At 50.0% G+C, this 14,282-nt stretch overlaps 1 protein-coding gene across 1 annotated transcript; it reads right to left on the minus strand.

The window, feature by feature from the left end:
- Nucleotides 1-1,700: 1,700 nt before the first annotated feature.
- Nucleotides 1,701-8,396, minus strand: TIMM22 (translocase of inner mitochondrial membrane 22). The gene is made up of 4 exons (XM_039252253.1): nucleotides 8,038-8,396; nucleotides 5,697-5,893; nucleotides 3,781-3,853; nucleotides 1,701-2,414 (listed from the first exon to the last, which is right to left on the minus strand). The coding sequence occupies exons 1-4, from the start codon at nucleotides 8,273-8,275 to the stop codon at nucleotides 2,338-2,340; spliced, it is 585 nt and encodes a 194-aa protein (XP_039108184.1). The 5' UTR covers nucleotides 8,276-8,396; the 3' UTR covers nucleotides 1,701-2,337.
- Between the last annotated feature and the right edge of the window lie 5,886 nt (nucleotides 8,397-14,282).

Genomic DNA, 14,282 nt, shown 5'->3' on the forward strand with positions numbered 1-14,282 from the left:
TTTTTTTGGCCTATGGGGACTGTGGTGGTTTGGGGGGAGGTGAGCCCAAGCCCCCTCTGCCTGCCTCACAGAGGCCTCCAGGTCAGTCACCAGCCAATCCCTTTCATGAAGGACAAAGGGCCCGCCAACGACCTGGCAATCAGTGTGCCTCTGATAGATGGCAGAGAGCTGTCCATCCCCGTGGAGTCGTCTTTTGTGTTAAGCTCTTCTCTACCTTCTTGGCAGTGGGCGTCTTTGGGGCAACCTTTTGGCCTAGGCTGATGATTGCAGACGCTGGATCCCCTAGGGGGCCCCGCCTCCTCCCTTTAGGAGAGCCAGTAGGGTTCATATAGGTTCCCACCGGCCTAAGCCATTGGACACTGTGTTTATTCTGGAGATCAGGAACAGATGTCTCTGAAAATCGGTGTTTGGTTTATGAGCTCATACGGACTCTTAGCCATCTAAAACAGGAAACTATTCATCTCCTTTCTTGATTGAATAGTCCGTGTGGACAATGCTTGGCTTACTGAAGTGATGGCTACTGGCAGCCCGGGGCTCATCTGTCCAAGGGGCTCCTGAAGGCAGCATTTCGTATCCTTGTTCGGCGTATCTGACCCTACTTGCTGGACCGGCTGGTAGAAGACGGCAGGTAGGAGCGTCTGCTCTTGCTCTCAAAGTGCTTATAGGTGACATATTTAGGGACAGTACAGGAAACACTCTTTTGTTCCCAGACCTCTGAGGCTACTCCAGCTGGCCTAGGAGCAACGAAGTCTCACACCTGTGGGCCTGGACTAGCTATTACATAGAATTCACCATGGAAGGACACAAATGCGTTAGCTGACACTCCACGGCAAAGGAGAGAGCAGGCACAGCCAGAGGAAGGTGTCACCAGCTGAGGTGGACGTGATCACTCATGTACACACTCACGCCTGGGGCACCTGGACACGTCAGCTGAGTGTCTGAATTCTGGTTAAGGATGGGTGAGCTACAGAAGACCGCAGCAAAGGGGAAAAGCGAGCAAAAAAAAAAAAAAAAAAAAAGATGAAGAAGTGAGTGTGCAGCAGCAAATAGAAGGCGTTCCTGGGGCTGAAGTGGCTGGAGCTGCACAGCCCCACAAAGCCTGCCTGCCTCCCCCAAGTGGCAAAGCCTGAGCTCGTCACCTTCATCAAGGAAGCACCAAGGTAAAGAAGCACTCAGGACAGATCCCAACCATAAAAACCTTTTTTTTTTTTTTTTGCCCCAGGGAACACAATTAGGATGAGCTTTCGTTGTCAGAAAGAGGCCACAAGGTCAAATAAAAAAACACGAAGATGCTAGAACACACACACACACACAACCAGAAAAACCCAACACCTGAGAATGAGCGGAGTGTGAACAGCCAGGCTGCGCCGGCTGGACCGCAGCAGGGCTCTGCGCACACTGGGTCCTTGAGCTAAAAGCCTAAAACGAACATGGCTGGGACCGCTGGCCTTCCCGGCCCACGGGGTTTAGAAGAGGCCAGGGCCTAGGCGCGAAGGCCAGTGTAGCCTGGGCCGCACCTGCGCTGGGCTTCCCGGAGGGCAGGCCCTGGCTGAAGTAACGGTCTCAGAACAATCCTCGGCAAACCCTGACATCAAACACTCCCAGACTCCTGGGGCCTTTGTCAACCTCTGGGCCACCTGGCACCATTTTTGGGAATCGTGGAATTTGAAAATAAAAATAAACTACTTTTTACTTATTCATTTATTTTATGGTACGAATGGCCTTTATTCTTTATAAAGGGAAGTGGAAGAGGAGGGGACAAGACACCGCGGGCCCCAAGGGCAGCTCCAAAGACCCAGGCTGTCACCATCTCCCCACCCAAAACGAACCAACCTTTTAAACTGTAATAAGTTTTTTTAACAAAGACAACACTAAACAAAAGGACAAGATGGGAGAGGTGGTGTAAATCTGCCATGCCCCGCCCCGCCCTCACGTGTGAGATGGAGGACTGCGTGGAGTTCCGCACTTCCTGGGTGGACGTCCAGTCGCCTCTGGTCCCAGCACCAAACCACCAGAGGGCCAGCTGTGGTCAGGACTGAGCCTTTGGGGAGCTTAATTCCTACAAGTCAACACACTGACTCCTGATCTGCCTGAAAGAGACAGGCCGCTGTGGCACATCCCCCACGCAGCGCAGCTGAAACCCAGGAACAGACAGTACGGCCGCTCAGAGGCTGGAGGCAGACAGCAGCCCCGTGGGTCCCTCATGACACCAGCTACGTGAGGGAGAACAAAGGTCTTCGGTCTTGGAAGCAAGTGCCCAGAGTGGTACAGAAACTGCCCCCCACGGAACGGCTGTGATCCCGGGCTGGCACTGTCCTTCCCTGGAGGCAGGAACTCTCACCGTAGATAATAATCAATCGCAGCAGAGAAGGCAGCAAAACCTCCACAACCAATGACCCCGGCCTTTAAGCCAGCTGTAAAGCAAACAGAAATGGCGTTATCTGTGGTGACAAACACGGAGTCAGGCCGCTTCGGGAGTCACCTCCCCGTGGAGGCATTTGAGGTCATTCAACCAAACCCACCAGATCCGCAAGACTTCAACGAGCCGTGGACACCATCTACTCTAGTGTGCTTGATGCAACCGACGTTGGACTCAACTCATCCCGAAGAATTACTGTTTGCAGCTTCGTGAAATAGCCCCTCACAGGCAGGAAACTGGTTAAGAGAACCGGCCCCTGGAAGCGAGTGAAAGCACACGGCCTGTCACCCTGACTTGTTTATGAAACAAGTCCCTGGGAAGGTGATCCAAGCCGTCCCAGAGGGAGCCGGGCTTCTCCAAGTCCCTGGCAAAGCGGAGCGGTGGGAAGACCAGACGAGAAGCTACTCTACACATCACAAGGGGCTGAGGAGCAGAAGCGGCTCTTAGGGACCACAAATCCTGCCTCTCAGGGAATGAGAAAATGGGCTGTTCAGGGTAAATCGGGTCACAGAAGAGGGAGAGTGGCCCAGGAATGGACACTGTGAAGAGAGTCGGACACAGACACCCCACCCCACACTCGTGATGGGCACGCCGACAGAGAGAAGCGCAGGAGACGGGTTTCTCTGTTGTTCACAGCTGACAACCGGACACTCAGCTCTCAATGGGTAGGAGCCTAAGAACCTTCGACGTGAAAGCACATTACCGTATAACTTGTATACAACACTAAAACTGACAACTGTACAGTACTAACAAAAACGTCTCAGCTACATGAAATGCCCGGGGCTGCGGGCGTCACGGGGCCCGCCGTTTGGACAGGTGGGCTCTCGGGGGCTGGGCGAGGCCTCGCCGTGCTGCTGCGCAGAGCACACACTCCAGGGATTCCTGGGGGGACGTTCTCCCCATTGTTTCAATGTGAAGCCAGTTCTATTCTCTAAGATCTAGATCCTTCTGTGGTTCTCAGCCATGGGTGATTGGCCCCTCAGGGAAATTTGGCAACATCTAGAGACCCTTTCAGCGGTCGCAACGAAGGGATGCTCCTGGCATCTGGTGGGTAGAGACCAGGGCCGCTGCTAAACACCGCCGCCAAACAATGCACAGGACAGCCCTGCTCTCCCTCCAGCAAAGATTTCTCTGGTCCAAAACGTCGGTAGTGCCAGAGATGAAAAACCCTGCTGTAGATGCTAGAAGTTTCCAAAATGAAGTTAATAAAAAAGTAAATGTGATTTACTCGTCGGACGGAAGAGTATCAAGTGTCCAGAGATGCCTTGGGCTGTAGCTGAAACACTCCTACGTTTGGAAACACTAACTACAGCATGCTGTCCAGGGCCACAAAGAAAACCACGTGAGAGCTGTTTACTAACCTCTGAAACCAATGGCTCCTCCAGTGATGCAGCCACTAATGACACTGTTCTTCCAATCTGATTTTCCCCGGTACTGTGGGTGGAGAAGTGCAGTTGAGAGCCAAAGAAACGAGCCAGACAAGATGATTAAGGGGGAAAAAACACAGGGTTTCTAGCTGGCTACATGAGCCCCTCCCCGAAAGAAATCTAATCTTTTTTGCTTTCAAAAGTATAGTTCCTAACATTTGAACATGCTCTTGGATGCCTCCCGAAGGTGGTACCGGAGTGCAGAAACCAAGGGTACCATCTGAGACGTGACCAAAACCTCTTTGGTTCCCCAGTAAGTCCCATGGTTAAAATCACTGACCCAACTTCTGGGGCACCTGGGTGGCTCAATTGGTTAAGCATCAGACTCTTGATTTTGGCTCAGGTCATGATCTCACAGTTCGTGAGATTGAGCCCAGCAGCTCAGCCTTGGGATTCTCTGTCTCTGTGCCTCCCTCTCTCACGTTCTCTCTCAAAATAAAATAAATAAACAACCCACCCTAAAAAAAAAACAAAAAACTTAGGGGCGCCTGAGTGGCTCAGTCACTTAAACATCTGACTTTGGCTCAGGTCATGATCTCATGGTTCATGAGTTTGAGCCCCACATCGGGTTCTGTGCTGACAGCTCAGAGCCTGGAGCCTGCTTCAGATTCTGTGTCTCCTTCTCTCTCTGATCCTCCCTGGCTCATTCTCTCTCTCTCAAAAATAAATAAAAACATTATTTAAAAAAATTTTTTTTTACTTTTAAATATAAAATCATTAGGGGCGCCTGGGTGACTCAGTTGGCTAAGCTTCTGACTTCTGCTTGGGTCATGATCTCACAGCTCGTGGGTTTGAGCCCCACATCGGGCTCTCTGCTGTCAGCATGGAGCCTGTTGTAAAACAGTTCCCGTCTCCCTCCCTCTCTGCCCCTCCCTAGTTTGTGCTTTCTCTTGGTCTCAAAAATAGATTTAAAAACATTATAAAAAAAAAAACTTTTTAAAATAATAAAACCATTAACCAACTTTTTCTTTCATTAATTAGTTTATCTGGAGCAAGCAAGGGAGAGGGAGGGAGGGAGACACAGACACACACAGACACACAGACACAACAAACGGTGTGAGTGGCGGAGGGGCAGAGAGAGAGGTAGACAGAGAATCCTAAGCTGGTGCTGCACTACCAGCTCAGAGCCCGATGCAGGGCTCGATCCCTTGAACTGTGAGATCATGACCTGAGTGGAAACCAAGTAGGACACTTAACTGACTGAGCCACCCAGGTGCCCTGACCAACTTCTAACAGAGACATGAAAAGATGCTCAACATCACTCGTCGTCAGGGAAATGCAAATCAAAACTAAGTGAGAGGTCACCTCACACCTGTGAGAATGGCTAAAATCAACAACCCAAGAAACCACAGGTGCTGGCGAGGATGTGGAGAAAGGGGAACCCTCATGCACTGTTGGTGTGAACGCAAACTGGTGCAGCCACTCTGGAAAAGGATATGAAGTTTCCCCAGAAAGTTAAAAACAGAACTGTTGGGGTGCCTGCCTGTCTGAGTCAGTGTGAATCTTGAGTTTGAGGTTGGGAGTTCGAGCCCCATGCTGTATGGAGTTGCTGAATCACTGCATTGTACACCTGAAGCTAGTATGACGCTGTACGTTAACTGGCTAGAATTTTTAAAACTTAAAAAAATAAAACCATTAACCAACTTAAAATTTATGAAGAGAAGTAAAAAATAACGCAGGCCCAAATCATAAATGCACAAAAAGTTTACATTATGGACTAATGGAAATTCAGTTTAGCGAGTGAGTACCAGACATTTCTGACCTGCTTTCTAATTAACATTCAGAGCATTTCTCTTTAGAAGCCGTAACATGGCACAGGCATGGCTCTCTCAGAAGGCAGAGACACTTACAGATTCTACCAAGCACTCAGTGCAGGAAAACATGGCGCCCACAATGGCAAAATTTTTGGCGTAGGACATCCCTCTCTGCCCCATGTCTTTAAGAACTTCTTTCGCTGTCGGCGTACGATACGGATCCTTAGGGTCAAAGCCCACATTGGTATCAATGCCAGCAGTGAATACCCCAAACGCACCTCCCAGGACAAATCCTAAAAACAAACAAGAGATGAAAGTTTCTTTGGCGTGACTGTAATGGCGTGAAAGTTTTCTGGGTGACTGTAATGAGGTCCCACTCGAACAGCACATCTGGACGGCCACAGTGAACAGGACACCCCGCCGCCCCCTCACTCCACCTTGCCACTCAAGCTCTCCACTTACCTGTTTCCACCTCACACAAGCTGAGAACTATCTTGTTGGCAGCTTTTTCTTGGTCTCCCTTTGGATTTCTTCCTCCTTTCACTGTCTAACATTCCTCAAGATTCAATCTTTAACCTTCCGTTCGGTCTATACTCAGACATTCAGCTGCTGACTTTGCATACCACTTCCCGTGACCACGGTGACATTCATAACTGTCATTTAGTGAGCACCATGTGCCAAGTACTCTGACATTTTATAGCCACAGCTTCATTGATTCTCCACAATAGTCCCGTGAGGTACATACTATCCTCCTCTCCATTCTGTAGCTGAAGCAACTGCGGCTCAGGGAGTAACGTCCCTAAGGTCACAGAGCTGCCAAGTGGCAAAGCTTGCCCTGCTGTCCCCATCTCCCTGAGCCTTCCGGAGCCTCTGGTCATTTCAAGATAGATGTCCTCTCACATGTCAAGGTCAATGTTTAATGAAATCATGGGCACCTCCCCTCCAGACTTTCGTACTTATGGCTCCTTCTTTCCAGTCACTCTTGCTTGCTTTAAACCTCAAGGGTATGTCTTTCTTTCAGGTTTATTCACTTGAGAGAGAAAGAGTGCACGTGAGTGTGCAAAAGCAGGCGAGGGTCAGACAGCGTGGGAGAGAGAATCCCAGGCAGGCCCCGTGCTGTCAGCACAGAGCCCCACTTGGGGCTCAATCCCACGAACCGTGAGATCATGACCTGGGTCCTAACCAAGAGCCAGCTGCTTAACCTACTGAGCCACCCAGGCGCCCCCTCGAGGGCATCTCTGACTGCCTCTTTGCTTCCCCCTACAACCTTATGTTCATAATTACCATCCTGGAGCACTACAGACTTATTCACCATTTCAACATACGTGCAAGTGGTGTATCAGGGTCAGGCACAATGACGAACAAAGACGCAGCCCCGGCCTCACAGAGCTTCACTTTAGCAAATTCCCTAGATGATCTCCCTTCACTACACTCGTGCTGGGTCATCAGCATCGTCCTCAATTACCGCCCTAATGCCTACAGGCAAAACGCCCAAATCCCAGACTCCACTTGCAGCCTGAAAGGACGTTTCTCTTCCTCTTAGTCTATCCCCATTCTCTCAATCCTTCAAGATACAGCTGCAATCTCACCTCCTCTTGTAGTCTTCCCCACACCAAAAAAACAAAAACAAAAACAAAAAAAACCCCACAAAAAACAACCACAAAAAAAACCCAAAACAGAAAACAAACCCAAAAGCCTTTTTGCTTTTTACTATGCTGTACATCTGCACTCTCACTATATTTGTTTCTCGATTGTCTTTGATTCTCGGTGAGATTTCAACTCCTCTGCAAATGTGGCCAACCTCTTTACAGGAGGGACACATTCTCAAATCCTCCAAAGGCTTAAACAAATAAAAAACAAACAAACAAAAAAAACACAAAAGGGCCAACTCCAGGCGTCTTTCTCCCTTGTTCACTGCGATCTAGTCACACTGGCGACAGTGGCCTTTGTGTTTTTCACACTTCAAACCGGTTCCTGCCAGACCTTTTGCACTTGCTGTTCCCGTTTGTCCGCGGCACTCTCTTGCCAGGCTCGTTCTCAACACTGTTTCTACATATATTAAAATATTAGCTTCGTGAGAACCAGGCTCTGTCTCCCCCTGTGCCTCCACCACCGCGCATGTAAACAGTTGCTTATAACAATTTGCTGAAAGAATCCTTATCTAAAATCAACGAATGAATGAACGAAGCCAACCATTTTATAACCAACCTCCAGGCCCCGGCCCAAATAGTACCGGTTCTCCGATCCACTTTCCAGAGGGGAAAACTAACCTCAGGGTCTAGAGTGGGGTTACTCGAGTTCTCGGATCGAGGCAGGGGTGTAGTCAAGGTCGAGATCCACAGGCTCCTTGCCTCCCAGACGCGTGGTCTTCTTGGCAGAGGACCCCTCTGCCGTCCAAGCCCTCAGCCACCCAACTGCCCCCCGAGTCTTGCCTCACCTCCCACGCAGGCCAGAGCTGCCTTGAACGCGCAGCTTTCCATCGCCCTCTCGATCATCTTCTGTTCCTCACTCTTGGTCGGGCTCGGGATCCCGCCCAGGCTACCAGGCTCCAGGAGCCGGGGCTGACGCTTGTCGCCCACCAGGTATTGCAGAAGAAGGCTGTATTGTAGCGGGGCTTCGTCGGAACCCGCGGCCTCAGGCGCGGAGCCCGCCGCACCGGGGGCCGTCGCCGCCATGACTGTAGGTGCCCAAAAAACCCGGGCGTTCTTCCCGCGGCTGATTCCGCAAGCTTCCGGTTGGGGTCCTGCACATCTAGCCGCCGTACCGCAACGGCAGATTCGCCACAATGGGCAAGACCAAGAAGCCGGGGAAGCAAAGTCCGCTCGTGCGCACCCGGCGGAAGCGAAATCATGTTCCCCAAAAGCATCTTGGGAATGCTGAATCGGGCTTGTGCAGCATCCAGTGACACTGACAAGCAAGATTTAGAGTCAACAGAAAGCACCTCCTGCTTCCGGCCTGCAGCGCGGTGGGTACTGGGATTTGTAGGCCAGGCATTTCCCAGGAAGCTTTGCGCGGGCACTCGCCTGGAGGCCTCCTCTGGAGCTCTTGACAGGAGGTGGGGAGCGGGAGCGCGTCCGCGAGGCTGCAGTGCGCCGGGGTGACGGCAGAGGGCGCACGCGCCTCGCCACTGCTCTTCCAGCCTAATCATTCCTCGAAGGGGTTGTGAGAGGTAAATGATGGAAGGGGTTTCGTAAACAAACGTGAAAGCGTGGTACAAATGTATGCAATATATGTTTTGTTTCACAGTTAAACCTTTGAGGAGAGAGAAGGGGCCCAACAAATGAGTGAACACATGGGTTAAGCTAGCCAAGTGTAAGAAAAATCGGGACGGTGGTGGAGGTGGAGGCAACTGACCAGATGGAGAGCGCAAGGCTGAGGCTGCTACTCCCTCCAGCCAGTTGTTGTCCGTGGAATGGGTGGTGTGGGACTAGCATTGCTATGGGAAGCCCGGTTTATGTTAAACCAGTTAAAGTGGTTACCAGCTTGCAAACTCAGAGCGTAAAGGTAAACTGTGAGATGGTACTATCTCGGAACCCAGTAGTTTTTAGGGTACTGAAATAGATCTCCTACCGTGGCACCGGCCCCAACCAGTAATGTGTTTGGGTGTAGTACGTAGCTAAGAGAAACATAAATGTAAACAGAGGTAGTGAGCGTTGCCAGTCAACATGGGCAGAAATGCTTCTCTGGTACCCAGAGTTCTCTGTGCAGCCCAGCCCAGCATATGATTGGCCCTGCTTCTGCCCCCACCAGGCCACTAAATGAGCTGCCCCAAAGGTCCTCCATGACTTCCCAGTTGTTGACTCTAATTCAGACCTCATTATACTAGACTTCTCAGCGGCATTTGACACCGTTGATTCCTCCCTCCTTTTAAAAAAAAAAGTTTATTTTTATTTATTTTGAGAGAGAGAGCAAGCAGGGGAAGGTCAGAGATAGAGGGAGACAGAATCTATGTGGGGCTCGAACTCACGAACTGTGAGATCATGACCTGAGCCGAAATTAAGAGTTGGAGGCTTAACCAACTGAGCCACCCAGACGCCCCTCCCTCTTTTTAAAATTTTTTTTAAAAAGTATTTATTTATTTTGAGAGCGAGCACATGAGCAGGGGAGGAGCAGAGAGAGAGGGAGAGAATCCTAAGTAGGCAGGCTCTGCACTGTCAGTGTGGACCCTGACGCGGGGCTTGAACTCATAAACCGTGAGATCATGACAGCAGAAATCAAGAGTCAGACACTTAACCGACTGAGCCACCCAGGCAGCCCCCCCCCCCCATTTTTAAAATTTTTTGTTAATGTTTATTTATTTGAGAGAGAGCATGTGCAGGGGAGGAGCAGAGAGAGGAGGGGACAGAGGATCTGAAGTGCTGTCAGCAGAGAGCCAGATGTGGGGCTTGAACCCATGAACTGTGAGATCATGACCTGAGCTGAAGTCCAATGCTTAACTGACTGCCACCCGAGCACCCCTCCTCCCTCCTTTTTTGAGGTTTCTCCATATTTTCGGTGAGTGCCGTCTCTTGGTTTCGCTGCAGCCTCTCCAGTTGCTCAGTCTTCATCGCAGGCACCTCTGCCTGACCAGGTCTTGATCCTTTTTTCTCTTCTCACGCAACTCACCCCACCTGAGCAACTCATCCCCGCGGCTTCTACTGCCACCCGCAATGCATTAATGACTCCCAAGTCCTCATCTCCAGCTTCGATCTTTCTCACAAGCACAAGAACCAGACCTTTCCCATAGGCACCTCTAACTCAGCACGCCAAGCCAACCACCCTTTCCTTCCAGATGAATGAGGGGCCCAGTGCCCTGATTCATGCTGACATCATAAGAGCCACAGTTGGATCTGAGAGAAGTTGGGACAGCCCCCCGACCCCCACAAGGCAAGTCCCAGGTAAGGCAGCCTTGGAAAGCAAGGAATGGCTTAAATAATTAACCCATGGGACTGATTAGAGAGCAATAATCAATCCCCAAATGAAGGGTCTGCATTAAAGTTCAGGTGAAGGGGCGCCTGGGTGGCTTAGTGGGTTAAGCGTCCGACTTTCGCTTAGGTCATGATCTCGCGGTTAGTGGGTTCGAGCCCCGCATCGGGCTCTGTGCTGACTGCCAGCTCAGAGCCTGGAGCCTGTTTCAGAGTCTGTGTCTCCCTCTCTCTCTGACCCTCCCCTGCTCACACTGTCTCTCTCTCTCTCTCCTAGAAATGAATTAAAAAAAAAACATTAAAAAAAATAAAGTTCAGGTGAGATCCAGGTCAGCCCATGGAGAAATTCCATGTGGTCAAGGTACATGAAGGAGGGAGCCTTTTACAGGAACATCCTTGGCCTGATCCTAGATGGGGAGAGAACAGTTACCGACACTGATCTAGTATCTCTCTCCACCCACCCAGCTCCTTCCATAGGTGGAATGGATTTCACCTGATGGAAAACTTGAACCTCTTCAAGTATATGCTGAAAGTGAGAAGTGCTTTCCCATGTCTGTTCCCCTGGGCTGAATCTTGGCCAGTAATCTAGGGACTTTATCTGGCCCTGGTGTCATTGAGAGTCCAGCAGTCTCCTGTGACAGTTTGGTTCCCCACCCCCAGGCTGTCTGTTCTGGCCACAAGCCTGGGGGAGCATCTCAGTGGGTCAGAGAGAACAGGAGGCCATTCAAGCTGAATTAGATTCATGAGAAGGGTTGTAGGAAGAGTCAGAACACTCCGAGTGTCTGACTCATCACTTGAAGGACTCTGGAGAGTAGGTGCTGAGTGGGGGAAGGGTCTGATGACACCATACCCCAGGTGTCCAGGAGACCCCAGCTGGCCTGTAGTTCTCTCAGCAGGCCACTGGAGCCCGGGAGTACAAGAAATAGCACAAGTGGGATAGAATAAGAAGGTCCACGTGGAGAAGTGCATCGTGTCCTATGTGGATTTGAACTGTATGTGAACTTGGTAACAGGGAGTAAACTGAATAGTCCTGTCACCAGCCGGAGGTATGGTCACATAAATATTCTGAGTAGCCAATTGATTCACTGTCGATAGTGGGATCGTAAGTTCGAACCCCACATCGGACCCTGTGCTGACAGCTAGGAGCCTGGAGCCTGCTTTGGATTTTGTGTCTCTGTCCCTCTCTACCCCGCCCCTGCTCACACTGTCTCTCTCTTTCTCAAAAGTAAATAGACATTTTAGGGGCGCCTGGGTGGCTTAGTCGGTTAAGCGTCCGACTTTCGCTCGGGTCATGATCTCGCGGTTTGTGGGTTCGAGCCCCACGTTGGGCTCTGTGCTGACTGCCAGCTCAGAGCCTGGAGCCTGTTTCAGAGTCTGTGTCTCCCTCTCTCTCTGACCCTCCCCTGCTCACGCTGTCTCTCTCACTCTCCTAGAAATAAATAAAAAACATTAAAAAAAAAGTAAATAGACATTTTAAAAAATTAATGACAATATCCATTCAAGTTACAAGAAAACAAGGGATCAAAAGCACAAAGTGGTTTTTTTTAAATTTGTTTCTTTATTTTTGAGAAAGAGACAGACACAATGTGAGCAGGGGGCTCTTGATTTCTGCTCAGGTCATGATCTCATGGTTCCTGGTATTGAGCCCCAAGTCGGGGCTGCCCCTGTCAGTGCAAACTCTGCTTGAAATTCTCTCTTTCTCTCTCTGCTCCTCCACTGCTCGCTCTCCCTCTCTCTCTCTCTCTCGTTCTCTCAAAATAAATAAGTAAACATAAAAAAAAGATTCTCTTTCGAGGTTGAACTCTTTTTTTCGCATTAGACAGGTGACTTTACCTGGTGGACAAACCCCCCCCTCCCCAACCCCGCTTCCAGACTCACACCCTCAAAGTTTCCACTGATCTTCTGTGTATTTAAATTTTGGCAAGTTGTTCATCATGGATTGTTTTCTCCATAATTTTGATTTTTAAAACATTGCATTAAAATTATCATTTATCTTGGGGCACCTGGCTGGCTCAGTTGGTAGAGCATGTGACTCTTGATCTCGAGGTGGTAAGTTCGAGCCCCATGTTAGGGTTACAGATTGCTTAAATAAATGAATAAATAAAAACTAAAACAAACACATTGTTTGTTTAAAAAATTAAATAGTAGTTCTCTTGATTATTGAGTTTTTTTGACATCCTCATAAAGTTTGACCTTACTCTTTCTTCACCCTTGCCCCAGCCAGGGATTTCCAGAAGTCTGTTACCAGCAGGGGGGTGCCGGGGCCAGCTCCAGCTTATTCACAAGAACCGATTATTGAATTTTCAGGAATTTTTTTAACTGGTTATTAAGCATGGCCATTGGTTTTAATTTACACTTATTTATTTATTTTGAGAAAGAGAGAGAGCCTACGTGGGGGAGAGGCAGAGAGAGAATCCTAACAGCGCAGAGCCTGATGCAGGGTCTCAAACTCACAAACCGTGAGATCATGACCTGAGCCGAAATCAAGAGTCAGACGGTTAACCGACTGAGCCTCTCAGGCCCCCCAGGCATGACCCATTATTTTAAACTCTATACACTTACAATTAAATCTTATTAAAAATAAAGGAAATATAGACACAGAATCTATCACCTCCTAAATATTTTACTACCCTTTCCTATTTGTTGGGGGAGATCATGGAGAAAATAGACTGCTGATGACCGGTGAACTGGACCCAGGCCCTCGGAGGCTCCTCAACCCCTCTTCTGCTTTTGGATTGTGGGTTCTGCTTGACGCCCACGCTCCCAGAGGCTGCTGCAAGGACACAGCCTTGAGATAGGTGTTCAGAGCAACTGGACGGCCTACAGGACTGAACCCAGGTAAGGCCTCTGTATCAACTTTTTTTTAAAAATATTTTATTTATTTTTGAGAGAGAGAGAGAGAGAGAGACAGCATAAGCAGGGGAGGATCAGAGAGAGAGGGAGGCACAGAATCTGAAACAGGCTCCAGGCTCTGAGCTAGCTGTCAGCACAGAGCCCGACGCGGGGCTCGAACCCACGAACCGTGAGATCATGACCTGAGCCAAAGTCGGACGCTCAACCGACTGAGCCACCCACGCGCCCCCTCTGTATCAACTTTTAAGTGAGGCGAGTGGGCGTGCGGCTCTGCGTCTCCACGGGGCTTATTAAACTTGCCACCTCGCAGCCTGCCTCCTGCTCCCGCCTCTCGCTGCTGCGCTGTGTGGGGGCTGCTTTCAAATTTTTTTTTTTAATGTTTTATTTATTTCTAGGAGAGAGAGAGAGAGACAGTGTGAGCAGGGGAGGGTCAGAGAGAGAGGGAGACACAGACTCTGAAACAGGCTCCAGGCTCTGAGCTGGCAGCACAGAGCCCGATGCGGGGCTCGAACCCACAAACCGTGAGATCATGACCTGAGCCGAAGCTGGTCGCTTAACCGACTGAGCCACCCAGGTGCCCCTCAAATAAACGTTTTTAAAAAATTAAACAAATAAATGGATTGCTCAGTTGTGGTCAAGAAGAGTTTGTAGGATTGGAAGCAGGTCTGGGGCCCAGAATGCTGAGGCCAACCTGGGCTTTAGAGAAGAACTTCCATCCTCCCATCGCTACCCAGGAGAAGGGGCTTTGGCCCATGGGTGGGGGGCTCTCTGAGGTCTCAGGAGGCAGCATCAGAGTGGGGGTTGGCAGGAAACGCTCTTGCCTGTGAACTGGGAGCAGAAGCCCGGTAGGGGGGCCTCAGAAATCAAAGAGCCTGAATCTCTCAGGGGAGCAGTTGGGGGGAGATAAGTTGGATCCCAAATCAGG

This window comes from Hyaena hyaena, unplaced genomic scaffold (genome assembly GCF_003009895.1).
Source record: "Hyaena hyaena isolate Hyena2069 unplaced genomic scaffold, ASM300989v1 scaffold_10, whole genome shotgun sequence".
Lineage (NCBI taxonomy): Eukaryota > Metazoa > Chordata > Mammalia > Carnivora > Hyaenidae > Hyaena > Hyaena hyaena.

Coding starts and splice junctions, on each gene's coding strand:
- TIMM22 (XM_039252253.1), bottom strand. CDS start 8,275: ATGGCGGCGACGGCCCCCGGTGCGGCGGGCTCCGCGCCTGAGGCCGCG. Junction 3,854..5,696: donor CTGAGTGCTTGGTAGAATCT/GTAAGTGTCTCT, acceptor CTCCACCCACAG/TACCGGGGAAAATCAGATTG. Junction 2,415..3,780: donor AGGAGCCATTGGTTTCAGAG/GTTAGTAAACAG, acceptor TTTGCTTTACAG/CTGGCTTAAAGGCCGGGGTC.